Genomic DNA, 21138 nt, shown 5'->3' with positions numbered 1-21138 from the left:
ACATATAGCACTACTCTTTTCTAAATGTGTGACGTCAACTACCCGACCCCAAAGTCAGGTGCAACCGTGGGCTTAACAGCTGTGGTGCATATCATGCAAATAGACTACCTGGCACTGACAGTAGGCCTAGCCTAGTCTATCATGAGCTTGGGCCTCTCGCTGTTAGAAGATGCTGAGATGTGGAGCTTAGACTAGACTGAAAGACACTGGGGGCGAAGCAAAAACACATTGTCACTGTCAATGGCAAAATATAGCCTAAAACCAATCGTGGACTTGCTTTTAATTTGACATTTAGTAGACCATCAACAGAGCAGAAAACCTACTACCCATTAATATATGTTATTATTTTGCAGACTACCCACATCCCTGCTTCAGCGCAAGGTATAGTCAGAGAGACCGTTTACCCTGGTTTACTCCTATAAAAATCTATCTGGCACAATATGAGACACCTATCGCAAAATCCAGGGGTCCACTTGTACCAGGAAGTGTAAATTACGTCATCACTTCGCACCGCCCATGTGTACATGCTGGGGAAACGTGTAACCACGCTGTCACATCGGACTGTTTAAATACCGTGAGAAACTGTTTAAGTTGTTTTTACTTTATTATTTAATTTGCCTTGATATATAGTTATCACTCCGAGCCAACTTAAATTACATCACTGTAACCTTTACTGTTGCCAAGAAGCAAGTATAAAGAAGAGAATCGTAGGAACGTCAGTTAGCTCGTTTGCTAATGTTAGCTACCAAATGTTTATCAGCTAAGATGGTAACTGTTAAGGATATGTATGTAGACTTAAGATTTGGTAACGTTAGTTAATATTACCCTAATGTTAATGCTGTTACTTCCTGAAAGGTCGCTGACCACCATGGAGTACGTTCAAGCTCCAGCTACTTCTAGTCAGGGGAACATGTAAGTTGAAGTTCTGCTTGTCACACGATTTGATGCCCTTGTAACCAACTACTTACTGTGATTTGTCTGTGTTTGTGTAATTGTGTGCACCTTGGATTCACAGCTGTTATCGCTGTGTTTCCTTAGTGAAGTATCTTTGTAAGGTTTTATGTACGAGACCCCTTGCCGAGCTTTGTAATGATTACTAGACGAACTGGCAATAGCATGTTTTAATGAATGACATTGCTACAAATCAACGTTATCGTAAACAGAAGGAGTTGTCGAAATTGACTGTTTCACGTGTGTGACAGTATTCACAAGGAGATTGGTCACCATGATTCACTCTGCTGGATGCAAAAGATACACAAACATTGCAGTCTTGAAGAAGCTTAGCTTAAAGTAGCATAAAGTAGCATACGCAGTGCTCAGGGATGTGCATTGATGAATGTATCAATATGATTTTATGGTGTTCAATCTGGTTTTCTTACACAGCCTAGCCTTCACTGTAAAGTGTTACATGTGTTTATGTTTACATAAAGCCTATCTAGTGGCATTGCTTTGCATTTTTATATTGAAGATGGCCATTGCCTCCGCTGTGGGTTTCTGTTGAAGACAGTTAAAAAAAAATCTATATCTTGAATATGTCTTGTCGTTTACTTTTGTGTTATTTTCCAGCCTCTGCTGCACGTGTGGCATCCCCATCCCCCCCAACCCTGCCAACATGTGTGTGTCCTGCCTGAGGACGCAAGTGGACATCTCTGAAGGCATCCCCAAGCAAGTCACAGTGCACTTCTGCAAACAGTGTGAAAGGTAGGCTCCTGTTTTACACATGTACGTCATTCATTGACACTTCAGCTAAATAAGGGCAGCCGTGGCCTACTGGTTAGCGCTTCAGACTTGTTATCGGAGGGTTGCCGGTTCGAACCCCGACCAGTAGGCACGGCTGAAGTGCCCTTGAGCAAGGCACCTAACCACTGCTCCCTGAGCGCCGCTGTTGTTGCAGGCAGCTCACTGCACCGGGATTAGTGTGTGCTTCACCTCACTGTGTGCTGAGTGTGTTTCACTAATTCACAGATTGGGATAAATGCAGAGACCAAATTTCCCTCACGGGATCAAAAGAGTATATATACTTATACTTACATGTTTCCCTGTTTCCCTGTGCTGTCTGACAGGTACTTGCAGCCCCCAACAACATGGATGCAGTGTGCTTTGGAGTCCAGAGAATTACTCGCCCTCTGCCTCAAGAAGCTCAAGGCATCCATGACCAAAGTACGTACACACATTCACTTTGTACAACTAAAGTACGTACACACATTCACTTTGTACAACTAAAGTACGTACACACATTCACTTTGTACAACTAAAGTACGTACACACATACTCTTGAGTTTTTTTTTCCCCCAAAGTCAGCCACCATCCCCATACATTATACATTGCCACTGAGAAGTGTTGTCTCTTGATAAGGAGCCCACAGTCTTGATTGGATGTTGTTAAACAGCTACAGTTCACAAACAAGACTTGATGACACACAGTCCAGACCATCTGTTTAGGCCACATTGGTATCAATAGCCAAGATAGTGCAACTAACGTTTATATCAGATCTCATGATTAATGCTAAATATCCATTCACACTGTACAGGTCGACACGACTTCAAGTCAGTTTTGGTATTAGTTAGTATTTAGTATTTTCGTATATAGTATGAAGTAGCATTAATTAGTATGAAGTGTTAGTATTTTAGTGTAATATTTCCTAGTGTTGCCAGTCTGGTCCTTATCCTCCCTCCCATGCTGCTATCTCCATTAGGTGCGATTGATTGATGCCGGCTTCCTGTGGACTGAACCCCACTCCAAAAGGATTAAGCTGAAGCTGACCATTCAGAAAGAGGTACGCACAGAACATTACAAAACAAAACAAAACAACAACAGGCAGTAGGGTTGGTGGACCATGGTGATATTCCTTTGAGGGCAGCCGTGGCCTACTGGTTAGGGCTTCAGGCTTGTAACCGAAGGATTGCCGGTTCGATCCCCGACCCAGTAGGAAAAATGTGGGCGGGGGAAGTGGTTGAGCACTGCTGTCCCATGCCCACATCCACGGCTGAAGTGCCCTTGAGCAAGGCACCTAACCCCTCACTGCTCCCCGAGCGCCGCTGTAGCAGGCAGCTCACTGCTCCGGGTTAGTGTGTGCTTCACCTCACTGTGAGTTCACTGTGTGCTGAGTGTTTCACTAATTCACGGATTGGGATAAATGCACAGACCAAATTTCCCTCACGGGAGTATATATACTTATACTTAAACTTATATAGGGATCAAAAGCGTATATATACTTATATTGGGATCAATAGAGTATATATACTTATACTTATATACTTATATAGGGATCAAAAGAGTATATATACTTGCATACATACTATTATGCCTCTAACGCGTTTCTTAATCTTGGTTCATAGTGATGCTTTGTAGCTGTTATTTTCACCCATTATTGAAGCCTGATGTTGAAAACTTTATTTTTGCACTGAATTGGAATACTCATGAGTCACTTGCGAAAAAAGTCCATATTTGTAAATACATTCTTGAGAATCAAGAAGCATTTCCACTGTTTTGATTTTGCCCTGTATACTAGCCAAGGTATACTACAGGGTGAAGCCAAAGCAGTGGAAATGCTTCTTGACACTTGGCTTGCCTCACTGTTGAAATGAGTAGTGATCAATCTGACTGTGTAGAAATCTATAGGAGGTAATAGGGCTGCACAATTAATCGATTTTTAATCGAAATCGTAGTTGGAACCAGTGCAATTACCTGATTGCTAAGGCTGCAATTAATCATGCAGCTTGCAGCTCTGTCCCAATAATTAATCTTGTCACATCTATTTTTATATTCATTTAATCTTCCTTGTGTGACAGACTGTGAAGCTCACCTAGCAGAAGTACTGCACTTTTCATGCACTAGGCATGGCCCAACCTAAAACGAAATTTGGAATATTGAACTGAAGCTTGACATTTTTAAAAAAGTAGATCACAAATCAAATTGCAATTGTAATATATGTCAGAAAAAACACAATTAGATATTTTCCCCGATGTATGTGTGTGTGTGTGGTGCAGCCCTAGTCAAACTAAGCTGACTGGACTTGTGCAGCTCTGGTCAAGCTAAACTGAGCTGCCTATGTGTGTGTGTTGTGCAGCTCTGGTCAAGCTAAACTGAGCTGCCTGTGTGTGTGTGTTGTGCAGCTCTGGTCAAACTAAGCTGAGCGGCCTGTGTGTGTGTGTGTGCGTGCAGGTGATGAATGGAGCCATCCTGCAGCAGGTGTTCGTGGTGGAGTTTGTGATCCAGTTCCAGATGTGCAGCGACTGCCACCGCGTGGAGGCCAAGGACTTCTGGAAGGCCGTGGTGCAGGTCCGACAGAAGGTGAGTGGACGGAGAGGACCGAGCACGAGGCCTTTTAAAGAGGAAGTGTGTGTTTGATTTGTGTCTGCATCTGTAGGTGTTCAGTGTTTCCCACAGAATTGAATTATATTTGTGGTGGTAGGTTTGCAGAATTAACTTGAATGCAACAGTTTTTAACAAATTAGAGCAGTGTGGTTATGATGCTAACCAGATTTAAGCACAATTTAGTACAACCTGGAAAATCATTGTGTGGTGGTCAATGTTGATATTGTGGTGGGCTGCCACAAATAAGTCAATGTATGGGAAACACTGGTGTTGCTTATGGGTGAAGGAAACGTGTAAACTTCCTAAAGCCCGTGTCTGGAAAACCTCCATGCTCTGTATGGATGGTTAGGGGTTGGAGGTGTTGCTTACGGCCTGTGCATTGCAAGCAGTTCATAGCACTTCTACTGACACCACTAGTTGTTTGAGGACAAACTGAACTCACCAGGCAGTGACTGGTAGATTAGACTCTTGCCGTATTCCGTCGGCAAAACAGCAAAAACGTCCTTGCAAAGGAAAGATTTGAGCGCCGTCTTCTGTTACTCTTTTAGAGAAAAAGTCAAGTCTAACTCGTTCATTGTAGCGGCCAAAGCCGTTTCAAACAACTGGTGTTCACCCGTAGCCATCTTGCAATGTTTACTGACTGATTCCAGACTTCGACGTTGCAGCACTGTTGTCATCTGTTTAGCCCGCCTCTGGCCCGCCTATATCAGATACACAGATGTGATTGGTGCAGCTCGGCTCCAAGGGCATGGGTAATGAGCATCATCACTGATTGCCAGAGTGACTTAACCTGACTCCGCTAGATGGATTGCTTCGCATTTGCTCGGCATATCCATCTGGGAACTTTCCGTTGGAGAACTTTTGGGAAGGAGCTAAAATACTGGTCAGCTGATTGGATAAACCATCTGTCTATCACCACCTATGTCGGTGATAGACGGGCCAAATCAACCAATCAGATCAACGAAGCGTATGACTTACTAAAAGAGTGTCGACGAAAATACAACCACAAGCTAGGCTACACAGACATTCTCAAAATCTCAAAACCAACGCTGATTGGCTGTTCGTTTGGCCAACCACTCCACATTTTCTCCATTCGAGAAGCCAGACTGATCTGCGAGTAGGAAAAATGGAGCTCGCGAGATCAGGATGGTCTCACGAGGCTAAGAGTGACTCCCTGAGCAAATTAAAATTGTGCTCTTGTGAGAACTCCAGGGTACCTAAAAGCTCTAAAATGTCTCCAAATGTCTGTGGTCAAGTTTGACTTGATTGCAGAGATGCAAAATGTAGGCCAATGTAAATATTCTATTTAGTTGGGGTCTGTGTATCACATTGCCATAATATTTTCTCTACCGTGTTCTAGTTATGGGAAGCATATGTGTGAATTCCCATTGAGTTGTGTAAATAATGTTGTAATGGTAAATGAGAATGGAATGAGGTTGAGTTGAGATGCCTCTGTGTGTGTGTGTGTGTGTGCTCCTCTATGGCAGACTGTGCACAAGAAGACATTCTACTACCTGGAGCAGATGATCCTAAAGCACAATCTGCATCAGAACACCTTACGCATCAAGGAGATCCACGGTAAGAGGCTGGCCTTAGCCACTGTTTTTACGTTTGATGTTTATGGTATTAAACAGACGCTTTTGCCCAAAGCAACTTACAATGACGCCATCAAACATTGCATTAACATTAAAATGAACAGTTTATTGTAAAATCAAATATCCTAAATACCTATATTATATACTTAATAGAATGTAACAGAATAATAGTAAATAACCATAAACTACTTCACCACTAGATCAAAAAAAGGAAAATTCCACACTTGCAAAATCTTTTTAATCATGTGTTTGATCTGAAAGACTGCAGCTTCTGTGGTGTGCTTGTCTGAAGTTTTGTGAGCTTGTTATTCTTAGTGTCTCCCTTAAATCTTACAGCAATTAGGCAAACCCTCCCTCTATACAGCTTTTGATGGATATTTATGAATATGGAGACACAGCCCATGGTTGAAAAATCAGGAGGAAGGGTCTATTTACAATGGTGCACTTAAATAGAAATCGATGAGGATGGTAGTTGTAGAATAGATCTAGAATAGATGTAGATGTAGAATAGATCAAAAGATTACAAACTGCAGTCTCCCCTCCCTGGATAACATCTATGCCAGCAGATGTAGGAGCTGTGCCTCCAACATCATGAGATCCCTCTCACCCAGCACACAACCTGTTTAACCCCTTCCCCTCCCCCAAGAGCTGTGTAGCCTTAGCGCTAGGACCAAAAGGCTAAAGCACAGTTTCTACCCGGTGGTGAGGCTTGTGAACTCAAGGACTGCCATCAAGGACTGCCATCCCTTTTCCCTATAACTGTATGCGCTTTATGGACTGCTGATGCCCTGAAATGCTTGCTGCTTTGACTGTTTTGATTGATTTTGCTTTTCTTACCCTATTTATGCTATATTTAACCGTAGTATTTTTAATCATAGGCTAGTAAATTACTGCCACTGCTGGCCCTGAGAGTGAATTTTGCTCTTGTATGTCTAACATGCTGAATGACAATAAACTGAACTGAACTGATGTGCAACATGCAGGATGCTGCTTCTGTGTATGTGTATATGTGTTCATGCTCATCTGCGCTCGTCTCCTTTAGAGGGGCTGGATTTCTACTTCGGCACCAAGCAGCATGGTCAGAAGATGGTGGACTTCCTGCAGTGCACCGTCCCCTGCAGGTAAGGACCTCAGAGGCTCAAAGAACTTAGGAATGACGTGTTCATGAAAGTGGTTTTAGTGCTCCAGAGACCCTGTTGCCCTTGGTTACCAAATTGTTACAAGTGGCAACCAGATTTGGTTGGCTTTGGCAACCAAAACCTCATGTTGGCAACCAAAACCTCATGTCTTTTAAAAGTTTACATTGAGACCTGAGAGGGTGCACTTTTGTGCTATAAATATTATTGATGGGGGAACTTATGGGCAATATGTACATTATAGGGATTGACAAGGGACTAAATCTCCTCTCTCCTATTCGTCTCGTAGGACAAAGGCATCCCAGCGCCTGATCTCTCATGATGTTCACACAAACGAATACAACTACAAAAGCGCATTCTCTGTGGAGATTGTGCCTGTCTGCAAGGTACTCCCCACAAAACCACGCCCTTCCTCATGTCCCTACTCATAGTGACGCCGTGTGAAATTCAGTCTGGTTTCAGAGTTGAATTTTTCCTCCTCCATGACCGTTAAAGGAACCGTATGTAAGAAATGTATTTCAATTAATCATAAAATGGCCCTGATATGTCACTAGACATTAAGAAATCATGTTCATTTCAAATACTTACATCACTGACAACAGTAGTCCGGCCAGGATATTGCCATTTAAAAAGTGTAAGTTGCAGCTTACACTGATGTTGATGTTGTGTTTTGTCATGTAATGTTGTGTTTTGGCCTGATGCGCCACCCTCCACCTATCTACTAATCACAAAGTCAGTAGTGTTTTGGCATCCAGTGGGGTATACTACGAAGCACGTTAGACATATCTAGGCTATGTAGACATATCGAGACTTGACAAAGCCTTGACTCAGGGGTATATGTTAAGTGATACTACGATAGCAGTTATGTGATATATTTGTCAAACTAGGCTTTCAGCTCAGATCTGTGCGCGTTCTCGGTGTTGGGATGACGTTGGCCAATCATGAAACATGCAGACGCACAAGACCGCCTCTATTTAAAAACAATTACTTCCGCATTCATGAGCGATAGCTTAATCTACACTGCGGTCATTTTTTGTGTCTAACCTATAACAGCAAATAAATCAACTGTCATCAGTTGTTGTATGGTATGCACGTCCATAGTGGGATATTTACACGCACAGCACTATTAAAGCGCATTCGAGATCCAAAATGTTAGTAGAGGCGGCGCTCCACCTGTAAGATATATGACAGAATCCTACACGTGAGAACTTCGTTTTTAAGACAATTAATTGGTCAGTGGGCGGTAGATTACACGATTTGAGCTATAACTTAGCACATAACCTCCTCCCGACCAGGTTTGGTTGACCGCATAAGATACCATGGTGATTATAGCGACGCTAAAACAGATCCATTTTCGTGTCACAGCATAGCCTGGCTTTGAGCGCAACATACCTCGCTAACCCACTAATCGAGATTCGTAGTACACTCCACAGGTTGGCAACCTCGAGTCAGGGGGGAGGGGGAGGGCATACACCGCTCTACAGTAATTTGAAAGTGATAGCAGTACCAGTTTTGGCCACAATCTTACATATGGTTCCTTTAAATATGAATAGAATATTGACCGTGAGGGCGGAATAAGCTACTGACCCATGGCATGCGCCTGCTGAGCTGTGGGTTTGGCAGGCACAGTTTTTAGTCTGGTGATTAGATATTACCGTATGACACTCTTGTATTCTCCTCTTCTACAATTCAACCTTGATGGTTCGCCTCTGGAGAATCAAGTTAGCGGTTCCTGTGTAGAATCTTTAGATTTGATTTTGACTAATTGACTAGACTAATTTAGTCAGTGCTACATGGAGGACACTACTTTCATATATGTAGAGGGTTCTTTAACACAGCTGGCCATGACTGGCATATGGTCATCATCTTCATCAGAGCGCTCTTAAGGGGTGTTGTAAGACACAGAACACGCACGTCTCTGGGAATGTTATTTGTGTTGAGTGAATCATGGCTTCACGGTGTCCTTGTTGGCCCAGATCTGCTCTATTTATGGCTCTTGACATGCACGGTGGTGGTCAGATAAGGTCCAGCTGGATACCTGCCCTACCCTGACTTCAACTCTATTATTGTTGTTGTTGACAACGTTGTTGTTGTTGTTGTTGTTGTTGTTGTTGTTATTTCCAGGACAACGTGGTGTGCCTGTCCCCGCGTCTGGCACAGAGCTTGGGCAACATGAGCCAGGTGTGTGTGTGCACCCGCGTCACCAGCACCATCCACCTCATCAGCCCCAGCACGCTACAGAGTGAGTACACACTGCCCCCTACTGCCCCTAACTGCCCCTAAGTACCTCTAACTGCCCCCTACTGCCCCTAACCGCCCCCTCCTGCCCTGTACTGCTGCTAAACTGCCCCTAACTGCCCCCTAACCGCCCCTAATTGCCCCTAACTGCCCCCTACTGCCCCCTACTGCCCCCAGAGTGCTGAGAGCAGAGCAGAGTGCTGACTGCTGAGATTCCTCTCCTATCTTCAGTGGGACTGTCTGAGCACACTGAACGAGGCCAACGCTCCCCCTCACCCTCCCACTCTCCCTTTCTCTCTCTCTCTCTCTCTCTCTCTTCTCTCTCTCTCTCTCTCTCTCTCTCTCTCTCTCTCTCTCTCTCTCACTCCTTTTTTCTCTCTCTCTCTCTCTCTCTCACTCCTTTTTTCTCTTTCTCTCTCTCTCTCACTCCTTTTTTCTCTTTCTCTCTCTCTCTCTCTCTCTTCTCTCTCTCTCTCTCTCTCTCTCTCTCTCTTTCTCTCTCTCCTTTTTTCTCTTTCTCTCTCTCTCTCTCTCTCTCTCTCTCTCTCTCTCTCTCTCTCTCTCTCTCTCTCTCTTTTTTCCTCTCCCTCTCCCACGCTGTAGAAAGCGCCAGCTTCGCTCGCTACTGAGAGCTACAGAGGTGTGATCATGAGTTGAGTGCTAGCGTCACCCGTGACTTTGCCTTAAAGTATTTGTTCAATACCAGTCAACTTTACATTTAATGTTAAAGTGAGAAATGGAAGATGGAAAAGCCAGGATGGGAGATAAAAATTACACACACACCAGTACACCAGCACGTGTGTCAGTTATCTGTTGTCAGAGGATGAGTAATGATCATGTCCTTCCTCTGCTCGTGAAGAGTGCAGGGTGGTGGAGCAGTAATCGGCAGCCATCTTTCACCACAAATGTACACTGTTTGGAAAAGCCATTTGCCACCTTAACTATACGCTGCAGAGGAGTGAGGTGAACACAGGTGTTTAGTTTGTCTGTGGATTCTGACAGATGTTGACGTCCGTGTGGTATGTTGATGTAATGTAAGAATCGCCGGAGCGTCTGGCCACAGAACACATCAGGCATGTCTGTAGTCTGTAGCCACAGAACACATCAGGCATGTCTGTAGTCTGTAGCCACAGAACACATCAGGCATGTCTGTAGTCTGTAGCCACAGAACACATCAGGCATGTCTGTAGCCACAGAACACATCAGGCATGTCTGTAGCCACATCTTTGCATCTTTGTCTCCTCTTCTCCTTTTTCTGGAATCCATGTGTTTTTACTCCCTCCATCCTTTCCCCCTCTTTTCTCCCTGCAGCTCGTCCTGGGCTCAGGTCTGCTCAGCATGTGTGCATCTGGAGTCCGCCATGCATACCAGCGCTCACATGGCCTACGCACGCACGCACACACGAACACACACACGAACACATGCACACACACACACACACACACATGCACGCACGCACACACACACGCACACACACACAACTGTGCCGGCTACTTCTGTTTTCGTTCTGATTCCCTGTCCTGATTGTGCCAAACAAACATGTTTTTCAGACGTGGCTCCAGTGAGACGGCCGACATTGCAGCTCACACGTTTCCACTTGTTTGTTTTTTTATTTATTTATTTTATTTATTTAAAGTATGTTTCTTGGAGCCTTTTGCCATCACTTGGCTAGGGCAGGGAACAGAGGCAGGAAGTGAGTGGGAGAGAGAGGTGGGGTGGGATCGGGAAATAACCGCAGGTCTGATTGGAACCTGGGTCCCCGTGGGCGTACATGGGTCCATTGTTCCGCTTGCCGATCCAAATGCGGGTTACTTTGTCCCAGCACTGATAAACAAGAGGGATACCAAATTGTTGAGGGATTTTGAACTTGTGTGTAGACAGGCTCAGAGTTTGCTTTGAAGATGTCCTCCATTGTTAACATTTGCTTTTTGTTCTGTGTTTTTTGTCGTTTTCTGTTGCAGTTGCTGAAGTGGATGCTAACACGTACTGGCGCTACCCCTTTAACAGCCTGTGCAACCCCAAACAGCTGGAGGAGTTTATCGTCATGGAGATGGATATCATTAGAGACCAGAAACTGGGGGCGGGAGCAGGCCTCACATCCAATAAGGTGAGGGGAATAAAGAGCACTGGGGGCGGGAGCATGCCTCCCATCCAATAAGGTGAGAGGAATAAAGAGCAGGGGGGCGGGAGCAGGCCTCCCATCCAATAAGGTGAGAGGAATAAAGAGCAGGGGGGGCGGGAACAGGCCTCACATCCGATAGGGTGAGGGGATGGATGGCTATGATTCAACACGACAGACCATGTCCAGTGGGATGGCTAGCTTTCATGTCTTGAGGCTTTTGTGACTGATGGGGGTCAGATGTTATTTCCTGATGAGGAGGTTGACCTGTAAACACCTCCCTGCTTCTGATTGCTTTTCTTTGTAATCAGACAGTTGGGTCTGTTTTTCATTTGAAAACATTCTTGTGGGATTCCATGAGGCCTCACTCAGCATCTTGGAAAAGCTGAACAGAATGGAACTTCGCCTCTGTTCGCTTCAGCCACATTTGTGTCCTTGCTGTGTTTTTAGTCTTCTAGGAAGGGTTGTCACGTACAGCAGTCATTAATCCTAAACTGTGTGTGTGTGTGTGTGTGTGTGTGTGTGTGTGATTTGACAGCATGTTCTGGCTGAGGTGTGGGTGCAGAAAGTGTCTGAGATGAACACCAGCCAGCAGTACTTCTGCCGCACCTATATGGGACACCTGCTCAACATTGGAGACCTGGTGTTGGGGTAAGAGAAGTGTGTGTGTGTGTGTGTGTGGGGTGGGGGGGTTGATGGGGTAAGAGACTGTGTGTGTGGGGTGGGGGGGTTGATGGGGTAAGAGACTGTGTGTGTGTGTGTGTGTGTGTGGGGGGGGGGGGGTGATGGGGTAAGAGACTGTGTGTGTGTGTGTGTGTGGGGGGGGGGGGTGATGGGGTAAGAGACTGTGTGTGTGTGGGGTGGGTGGGGGTTGATTGGGTAAGAGAAGTGTGTGTGTGTGTGTGTGTGGGGGGTGGGCGTGGGGGGTGGAGCTGATGGGGTAAGATACTGTGTGTGTGGGGTGGGGGTGATGCTAAGAGACTGTGTGGCTGCTAGGACTCATAGCATAGCATTAGTGCTTTTAGGTTTCACAGGACATTTTAACTGTTTTTCATTCAGCAATATGAATCTAGTGTTGTTGCTCACTATTGTTAATTTTCTTGCACTCGCCACTGTTTGTATGTAACGTTGGTTTATTGCCATTCTTCTCCTAATAGTTTTGATTTTGCAAATTCCAACGTCAATGATGAGCACCTGAACAAGATGAACCCCCAACATGTCCCTGATGTGGTAAGCTCCTCTCCTCAGACTCTCCTGGCGTAGCTGAGCTGGGTTTCCAATCATTCCACCTGCCATTGTAATGGCAGCTCATCAACAGTGGTATTGCATCCCACTCTTCATACTGTTGTCTTACGTTGAACTTGAAATGAAAACACGTAAATACGTAGGTCTCCATCCATAGCTTCATGCGATAGATTCAGACTGGTGACTGAGTGCAGAAAATGGTCTAATTTAAATGTCATTAAATACAAGAGTAGGAGCAGGCTTTGCTCCAGCACTCTGACAAACTGCAGAGACTGATTGAAGCTGTGACTTAGTAAAAGAATAGGAGCAGGCTCCACTCAGTCTATTTAGTTTGTCAGAGTGCTTGTGCGAAGCTGTGCTTTTTGCTGATGTGCAAACCAGGCAACGATAGTCTCCTACCTTTTTGATATCACTCCACCTTTGCTTAGTATGTGGATAAAGACTCCTGTCTGGTCCATGTAGAACTGCTTAAGAGGTGTGTGTGTGTGTGTGTGTGTGTTTGTGTGTGTGTCTAGGTTCTCGTCAAAAAGAGCTACGACCGCATGAAGAGGGTGAAGCGCAGGAACTGGAAGTTGAAGGAGCTGGAAAGAGACAGAGAAGGCATGGCCTCGGATGACGAGAGGTGAGGATGGAGTGTGTGTGTGTGTGTGTGAGGATGGAGCGACTGTGTGTGTGTGTGAGAGAGGACAGAGAGAGAGAAGGCATGGCCTTGGATAGTGCTGGGCGGTATACTGGTTCACACCGTAAACCGGTATATATTTTCGTTATGATACGAATTTTTAATATACCGCCATACCGGTGTATTTGATTACACAACATTTGGAACACTGCGCCGCACGACAGTGTTTCAGACGGGACTTTTTTCACACGCACGCATGGTGCGACTGCGAGGCATGGTGAGGGTAAACACAACACACCTTCAGTTTTTCCCCTGAAGTATGACTCTTAAGGCTTACTTTCTCCTTAGGTAAGGGGTTTATTTAAGGGTGTTGCACAGAATACCATAAATTGTTTCTTTAGTTAAGGAAAAACGCATTAAGGGATACTGCATTGAAAGGGATTTACCGTCACGAAAATTCTATTAAGTTTGTTCAACAGCTGTAACTAGCTGGCTAGTAGGCGATGTTGTTATTTAGCAACCCACCGAACACAGTGAAGTTCAATGATCTTATCATTAATCTCACCTTAAGAATTTGCTGAAATTATTCAGGTAGCAAGTAAAGCGTGTTAGACATGCACTGAGCAATACTAGCTGGCTAGGTAGAAATTATCCTGACTGTCATCAGTGCACCAAAACAAACTTTTTTGTAATGTTTTGCCAACCGAACCGAAGCTCATGGCAGACTAACAAGACATCTACAATTATATCATTTTATTTTCAAAGTATAATTATTGCAAGTTGCACTACTTTTTGTATTGGTTTTATACAAGATGTTTGAAATTTGCGCAGTAAAAGTTTTGTATTTTGACTGCAATTGTCTTTGCATTCGGATTCCTCACTTCATTAGAATCATGAGTGGCTCTTTGTAAACAGCATCATTTTCTGGGGCCATGCAAAACTGCATTACCACTAGTGTGGAGTTATTCTACATCATGACAGTAAAATAGACCATCCTTAGTCAATTTACTGCAGCAATTCCTCTTTCAACCTGTAGAAAATGCTGTGAACATCTGATTATGCATGAAAAAAAAATACCGTCATATACCGTGAAACCGAAAAATACCGTGATATACATTTTTGGTCATAGCGCCCAGCACTAGCCTTAGATGACTAGAGGTGAGGATGGAGCGACTCTGTGTGTGTGTGTGAGAGAACAGAGACAGAAAGGGCGTGGCCTCGGATGACTAGGTAAGAATGGACAGGGACATGTAGATATCCAAATTAGTCCAAAGTGTGTGCGTGTGGTAGCTACGATACCTATGAATGAAAGTGTGAGTTAGTTGTGCAGTTCAAGGAGCAGATGTGTGTCTCCCTCTCCTACTCCAGGCAATACGAGGACTTCCTGGAGGATCTGGAGGAGGACGAAGCTCTGAGGAAGAACGTCAACATCTTCAGAGGTGAGTGGAATCATGGGAAACCAAAGAGGATTTCGGTTGAATCCAAAACTAAATACAGTGCCAGAGAATAACTATGTAATGAATGACTTGTGAAATAACTCTATGGTAGTTATTCACTATATACATATACACACACATACAAATAAAAAAAATAAATAAATAAAATAAAATATATATATAAAAAATAAATAAATGTATATGTATGTAACTATGGTAGTTATTCACTATACAGTGCACTATGTAGTGAGTAAGTGAATGTTATGAACGCCAAGTCACCTGCGTTTCCCCCTACTATACCTGTGCAGCTAATTCACCTGCGTTTCCCCCTACCTGTGCAGTCAAGTTTATAGTAGAAAAAATAACCAAAGCATTTGTAATAGGAACATTTTTTTTTTTTGAGACACTCAAATGTTCAGAGGTAGGGCAGAGATTGAAGGGCAGGCATATTTTGCTGTGACAAATCTCTTCAGACAACATAGAAGTAACTCCTTCAGAACTTATGTAGAGTTTCATCAGAGTTTTATTTGTAACAGAAGGTGAATTCAAGCATAGCCAAAGTGTAGATCATCTCTCTCTTAACTGAATCCAACTTGATCATTCATCCACTTCATGTGTACCAGTTATAATCACTTCACCTCTGAATGCAGTATTGGTCACCAATATTGAATTAGTCAGCCATTATACAAATAAACCCAGATTGACTGAAGTCTGTAGAGATGAATATATTCTTGGGCTGCTCGATAATGGCACTAGTAAATCATTATTATTATGTTGTGTAATATTGAGATCACGATTATTAAACACGATTACTTGGTGATTTTGGAACTCATTCACTTTCAGAACGTTTTACTTTTAAATTGAATTTTAAATATGATCCAACAGAAAAACATACATTTTAAAAAGATAACACACGGCAACGCAATTAGCATTGTTATGAAACTGAATGTAGCAAAATAATTGCACAGCCCTAGTATATTCTGTATAGAGATGGAGCTGACATGGGGAACTCTCTTTGTGTTGCAGACGCAAACAAGCTCCCAGTGGAGAGCGACACCGATGACGACGGCGCTCCGAGGATCTCTCTGGCCGAAATGCTGGAGGAGCTGACCCTGAACGATGCCACAGGTGGAGAGGGCGCCGACATGATGACCGAGTGAAAATGCCTGCCGTAGCGCCTATCGGCAATCGATTACTCTGGCCTGGCCTGATCTCTCTGACTTTTGGACCACTCCTGGCAGCCCAGGACTTGCAGGCCTATCATAAAATTCTGTGTGGAGTGGTTGTTATGCTAACATAATGCAGCGACACATGGTTGGCTCCTGTGCATTCAATATACATCCATTCAAAGGATGTTCAAATATAACATAACCTCATTGCCTGATGTCAGGCAAAACACTAGCAGAGTTGGTGTGTGAGTGGTCAAAATGGTTATTCAGCAAAGCAATCACACAATAAAATATGATAATCTCTATTAGTGTTCGTCTAGTAATTTCTTTCACTTTGTAAATTGAAGTCTATATTTTCCAGTGAGCAAATCATCCATTTTAGAGTCACACACACACACGCGTAAATGATCCCAGACCAGACCAGCCCTTCCTTGTGGAGCTTCCTCCAGGACTCGCTGACTGGGGGAGCCCGGGCGGCACAGATTGGTAAAAGTGCTCCTGCAGACTGCCTGCGTGTCAGTTGCGTGGCGTTTACCACCCCAGATACGTGTCTGACGCTGCGCTGCGGCGGCCCCTCTGCCTATTAAAACATCTCTTCACTTTGTCTTTTGAATGCAAACGCTTCCAACACACTTGCGTGTCGCGTGGAAAATAGGCGTCGGTCCTATTTCTAGCATGCACGCGTTTTCGCAGAAGCCAGAATTATGCCATCTCGCCGCACTCAGCGCCGGCCATAGACCCGTAAAAAGCGTCGGCTCGGCCCTGGCCCCCACACTCTTTTCGCCACGATTGCGCGGACGCACACACTTCAAAGGTGAGAGCCCTGACATTGTGGTGTCCGATCAACCTGCCCAACATTAGTAAAACTACTGCAGAATACATGAAGATGTAAATTACTTTTAATTTAATAAAGCACGTTGGTGGGCCACAGTTTGTTTTAAACTATGCTATGTGAAAGTAATGCAATCACGCATATACTACAAGTGTTGCAATTATGACAAACTTTAAAAACCCACAACGGCGTAGACCACTTGCGTAGGATACGGCGTATTTCCTTCCTAGAGTTTACGTATTACGTATGTATGTTACGCCTACGGCGTAAGTACTACGCAGAAGCATAAATCGGCCTGGTCCGCCATTTTCGAATACAATTGAACAAACATGCACGATATCGAAGAGAGGTTAGTTGAAGAAATCCGTAAATATGAACATTTATACGACTCTTCTTCGCCAGATTACAAAGACTCGCAGATGGTAGCTGATGCATGGTGCGAGATCTCGGAAATCGTCGGCTTGAGCGTCACGGAATGTACAAAGAGATGGAAGAACTTAAGGGACAAGTACGTTCGCCTCCGAAAAAGACACGCAACGAACGGGGACATAGGCAGGAAAAAAGTGCCGGCGTTTTATTTGTGTCTCTCCTGGCTGGCACCCTATGTAAAGCACCGGGACATAGAGTCAAATTGCGACGACGACAACGAGGTAATTACAAAATGTTGTTTTGCTATATTTATGCTAGTTATAGGAGCTAGCAAGCCATGGCAAAGTTGCAGACGCCGTACACGGATTTCCGCAAACATGCCTCTATGGAACACAAGCCGAGATCTGGCTTGTTCGTGAAACACACATGAAACACAATAACCACCCGACAATACAAGCTCGTTATATGCTCTTTCCGTTTCCATAGCTCTGCCGATCCGAGTCGCTCAGGCTACCTGTAGGCTGTGTGTGTAATTACAAAGACTAACGTAAACTTTTCCATCACCAGCACTCCCTGCCGTCCCCGCCCATCAACCCATCTCACCTGTCCCCCAAATCGAAGATGGTACAGAAAAGGAAAAGAAAAGAGCTGGACGACCGGGGGATTCAGAGACAGGTTGCCCAGTTAGAGGAGCGCAGAATGGAACTGCAACAGAAACTTATACAGGACAACGATGAGCCCTCCAGGTTTGGGCAATCTGTAGCAGACATGCTGCGGAGGATTCCCGAGGAGCACCGGGCACAGGCAATGTTTGATGTCCACAAACTATTGTTTGAGAGGCAGCAGCAGAACAAATAAAATTGCATGTAAAACATTTTTTAAATGTTTTGTCACTTTGCTTTTTATTACCCACAACATTCTGGGCATATATAGTAATTCAGAGTTTTACAGCGTTGCACTTCGTAGCCTAGGTTACTGTGCACAAATTACCGCATATGACAACTTGATTTTGTAACAGACCTTTAACATCAATGCGTAGGCCTACAGGCTTACAATTACTTCCGATTTTGAACCAGTATAACTTCCTAACCAAGTTGACCAAGGCACGCAGTTGTCCTGCCATGGCAAGCGCCCATGGGATGACAGAAAGAACGCCATCAGATCATTTCTGATACCAATGGCAGTCTTGGTGGGCCGAGACCTTGAAAGGTATTCAGGGTCTAGTGGTTCCAAAAGATTCGTGTCCTCGGCTACGATTCCTCGCCAATCACCTGGCTGAGGCGACCCAGTAGTGTCCGAGTCTGCAAAATCCTCAGGGATGTACTTGCTTACAGGTGTGCTAACTTCATCATTGTAGGCAAGGAAGTTATGTAGCGCGATACACGCTTTAACCACGTTCACTGCTTTGTCAGGCAGAAATTCTAGTGGTCGACCGAGGATTCTCCACCGCGCGACCAAAATGCCAAATGTGTTGTCGATCACCTGGCAGGCTCTGGAGTGGCGGTAGTTGTAGATCTGCTTTTCCCTAGACAGCCTTGTCCCTACATGTCAGAAAGGGCATCAATGATAAACCATCGGTTACTTATGTGACTACCTGGGAACATGGGACACTATGCTAAATACACAACATAGGCTACTTTTTATTGAAATGTGCTCTCTGTGACGGGCCTACCTTGAATGGGACCCATGAGGTTGTCATGTAGGGGGAACGCAGCATTACCAACGACTACATGCGGGATTCTGACTTCTGTTCCTTGAAGATTGGCTGGTGGGGGCAGGTTAAGTTTGTGCTCAAGCAGCCTGGAACCTAAACGGCTGTCACTGAAAATGCCCCCATCACTTTCCCGTTCGTGTTCCCCTATATCCACCATGGTAAAGCGATATCTGGCATCACACATAGCCATCAGGACAAAATTGCTGTTCCCGATGCGCTGTGGTGCCTTGATATTCACGTGTTTCCCATCTATGCTACCGGCACAATTCGGAAAATTCCATATTCGCCAAAAATCAGCTGCAATGCCTTTCCATTGTGCAGCTGAAGGACAGGGAAGAAATTCTGGCTGCAGTGCTTTCCATAAAGCTTTACAGACCTCCGAAACTATGAAGGACAGGGTGCTTGCAGCAAGTTTGTAGCTTGCTGCTACAGCATGTTGACTTCCACCTGAAGCTAAAACGCGAAGCGTGATTGCCAGTCTCTGAGTAATGTCTATTGGCATACTGTGCGTTGATTGATGTGAGATATATGGTTGCAGACGACGAACCAAATCGTCGAACCTAAATGCAGACATCCGAAAATACTTGAAATGCATTTCTTCGTCCATGTCTCTCAGTGACCGGACAACCACAGAAAATTCACCCTCTTCCGGTCTCAGTCGGTTCTGTGGTTGTACACACCATCTGCGGCGTCTTTTCTCTTTTTTGCGTTGCAGTAATTTCAGTAAGAGTAGCTGTTCTTCAACATTTAATAGCTCCAACTCCAACATATGCCGCTCCGTTTCAGTAGCCATCGTTTGAAATGCACGAAGAAGAAACACAAGTTCAAAACAGTGTCAAAGACACGCCACCGCCAGCTAGTGTTTTGGCATAGTATTTTAGGTCGACGTAGATACACGGCCACATCAGCTCCTTCTCCGACGACTAGAGAGCTACTCACAACGACGTAAGCCCCTTGCGTAGGCTACGCAAGCCTACTGAGTACAAATAGAAATCCCACTTCTGTTGTCCAGCAGGGGGCGCTGGGCATTAAGACAACTCAGAGCCATGGCTGTCCTATTTGTAATTACACAGGTAGGGTAGCCTGTGTTGTGGGAGCAGCTGTAAGTTCCTGCTATCAAACAGATCTGTTCTGATTATTATTAACCATTGTGTTTGAGTAACTATGTTTGCAACTAAAGAAATCTCTGAAGTGATATCTATGCATACAGATACACCTGTACTGCAAGCAAAAGGCCACCGGTGTAAGAAATGTCTCTGGCTGACACAATAGTGTTACAGTTATGAGTTAGTGGGCAATTCCATGACAAATTACAAAATTACATTTTTTGTAACATCCAATCCAACCAACGGCAATAAAATGTGATGGTATGATGTGAATGATTACATGAAATTTGAGCATTTGCTATTTTTGGCTAAAGAATGCATAAAAAAATGCACAAAAAATGAATGTTATCATTCCCATCATACAAATGCCAAGGCTTTTCCCTGGCGTTATGGATGTGACGAAAAGTCCATTTTCTGTGGAATTGCCCTAGTGTGCCTGATTGTGCACCACTACATTTGATAGTCTCCTAGTCATGAGCGGATTCAGAGCATGTCGGAGTCAGGGATGGATTACTGCACAGGGCCTACCGGGCCCAGGCTCAGGGGCCCTGAAGCCCAAGCCTTTGCACGGAATCATTGCCTCAATATCAACAAATCAGAATGTAGGCTATGAATCTGACTGAAATTAGTATTGGCCATCCCCAAAATGCACCAGAATACAGGAAATCACATCATACAAATTAAAACATTTCTGGGGGAGGACCATAGACTGTAAACAATAGGGGAGGACCCCCAAACCCCCCTTACCACATATGTGGCAATTAGTGGGGGGCCCTTGATACAACTGGGCCCAGGGGCCCGAAAGTTCATAATCCGTCCATGGTCGGAGTGTCCTCCATCTTAACTCTGAGGTGTGGGGAGGTCTCACAGGTACGTCGAGGGAGTTTTAAAAGGGTGAACAAGGACAAGGCAGGAAAGTGTGTGGTGGTGGCTCGTCTTTGCCAAGAAACTGCTCACTCTCGGTCACTCAGACGTGGCTACCTGCATGGCCCAGGACTTGTGTGCTCTCAGTCACTCAGACGTGGCTACCTGGCCCAGGGCTTGTGTGCTCTCGGTCACTCAGACGTGGCTACCTGGCCCTGGGCTTGTGTGCTCTCGGTCACTCAGATGTGGCTACCTGCATGGCCCAGGGCTTGTGTGGATGAGCGCCACATACAGGCCAGATCCGGGTGGCAGTCGGCAGTGTTGATTCAGGATCTGAGCGTTTCCAGCGTGGCGGAAAGGAGGGTTGGATCAGGTTTTT

At 44.8% G+C, this 21138-nt stretch overlaps 3 protein-coding genes and 1 long non-coding RNA gene across 5 annotated transcripts; 2 read left to right on the top strand and 2 right to left on the bottom strand.

Moving 5' to 3' along the window:
• The first annotated feature begins 456 nt into the window (after window positions 1-456).
• Window positions 457-16179, top strand: nmd3 (NMD3 ribosome export adaptor). 2 transcript variants are annotated; one of them, XM_042064073.1, is made up of 16 exons: window positions 457-574; window positions 856-912; window positions 1567-1701; window positions 2064-2160; window positions 2696-2776; window positions 4165-4293; window positions 5805-5895; window positions 6955-7033; window positions 7338-7434; window positions 9173-9290; window positions 11248-11393; window positions 11944-12056; window positions 12563-12635; window positions 13166-13272; window positions 14638-14708; window positions 15732-16179. In XM_042064073.1, the coding sequence occupies exons 2-16, from the start codon at window positions 869-871 to the stop codon at window positions 15863-15865; spliced, it is 1515 nt and encodes a 504-aa protein (XP_041920007.1). In that variant the 5' UTR covers window positions 457-574; window positions 856-868; the 3' UTR covers window positions 15866-16179. The 2 variants fall into 2 exon arrangements, with proteins under 2 accessions (XP_041920007.1, XP_041920008.1); XM_042064074.1 differs by lacking the exon at window positions 457-574 and adding an exon at window positions 641-768.
• On the bottom strand, window positions 3418-5181 carry LOC121684127. Its single transcript, XR_006023037.1, has 3 exons — window positions 5103-5181; window positions 3563-3566; window positions 3418-3427 (listed from the first exon to the last, which is right to left on the bottom strand). It is a non-coding gene; the product is annotated as an uncharacterized LOC121684127 (long non-coding RNA).
• An 809-nt stretch (window positions 16180-16988) lies between the features above and the next one.
• LOC121684126 lies at window positions 16989-17958 on the top strand. The gene is made up of 2 exons (XM_042064076.1): window positions 16989-17356; window positions 17643-17958. Exons 1-2 carry the CDS (start codon window positions 17036-17038, stop codon window positions 17931-17933), a joined length of 612 nt encoding a protein of 203 aa, XP_041920010.1. The 5' UTR covers window positions 16989-17035; the 3' UTR covers window positions 17934-17958.
• LOC121684125 (putative nuclease HARBI1) lies at window positions 17946-19704 on the bottom strand. The gene is made up of 2 exons (XM_042064075.1): window positions 18748-19704; window positions 17946-18616 (listed from the first exon to the last, which is right to left on the bottom strand). The coding sequence occupies exons 1-2, from the start codon at window positions 19580-19582 to the stop codon at window positions 18117-18119; spliced, it is 1335 nt and encodes a 444-aa protein (XP_041920009.1). The 5' UTR covers window positions 19583-19704; the 3' UTR covers window positions 17946-18116.
• Between the last annotated feature and the right edge of the window lie 1434 nt (window positions 19705-21138).

Source organism: Alosa sapidissima, chromosome 15, assembly GCF_018492685.1.
Source record: "Alosa sapidissima isolate fAloSap1 chromosome 15, fAloSap1.pri, whole genome shotgun sequence".
Classification (NCBI taxonomy): domain Eukaryota; kingdom Metazoa; phylum Chordata; class Actinopteri; order Clupeiformes; family Clupeidae; genus Alosa; species Alosa sapidissima.
This window is presented reverse-complemented; position numbering and strand designations above follow the sequence as displayed.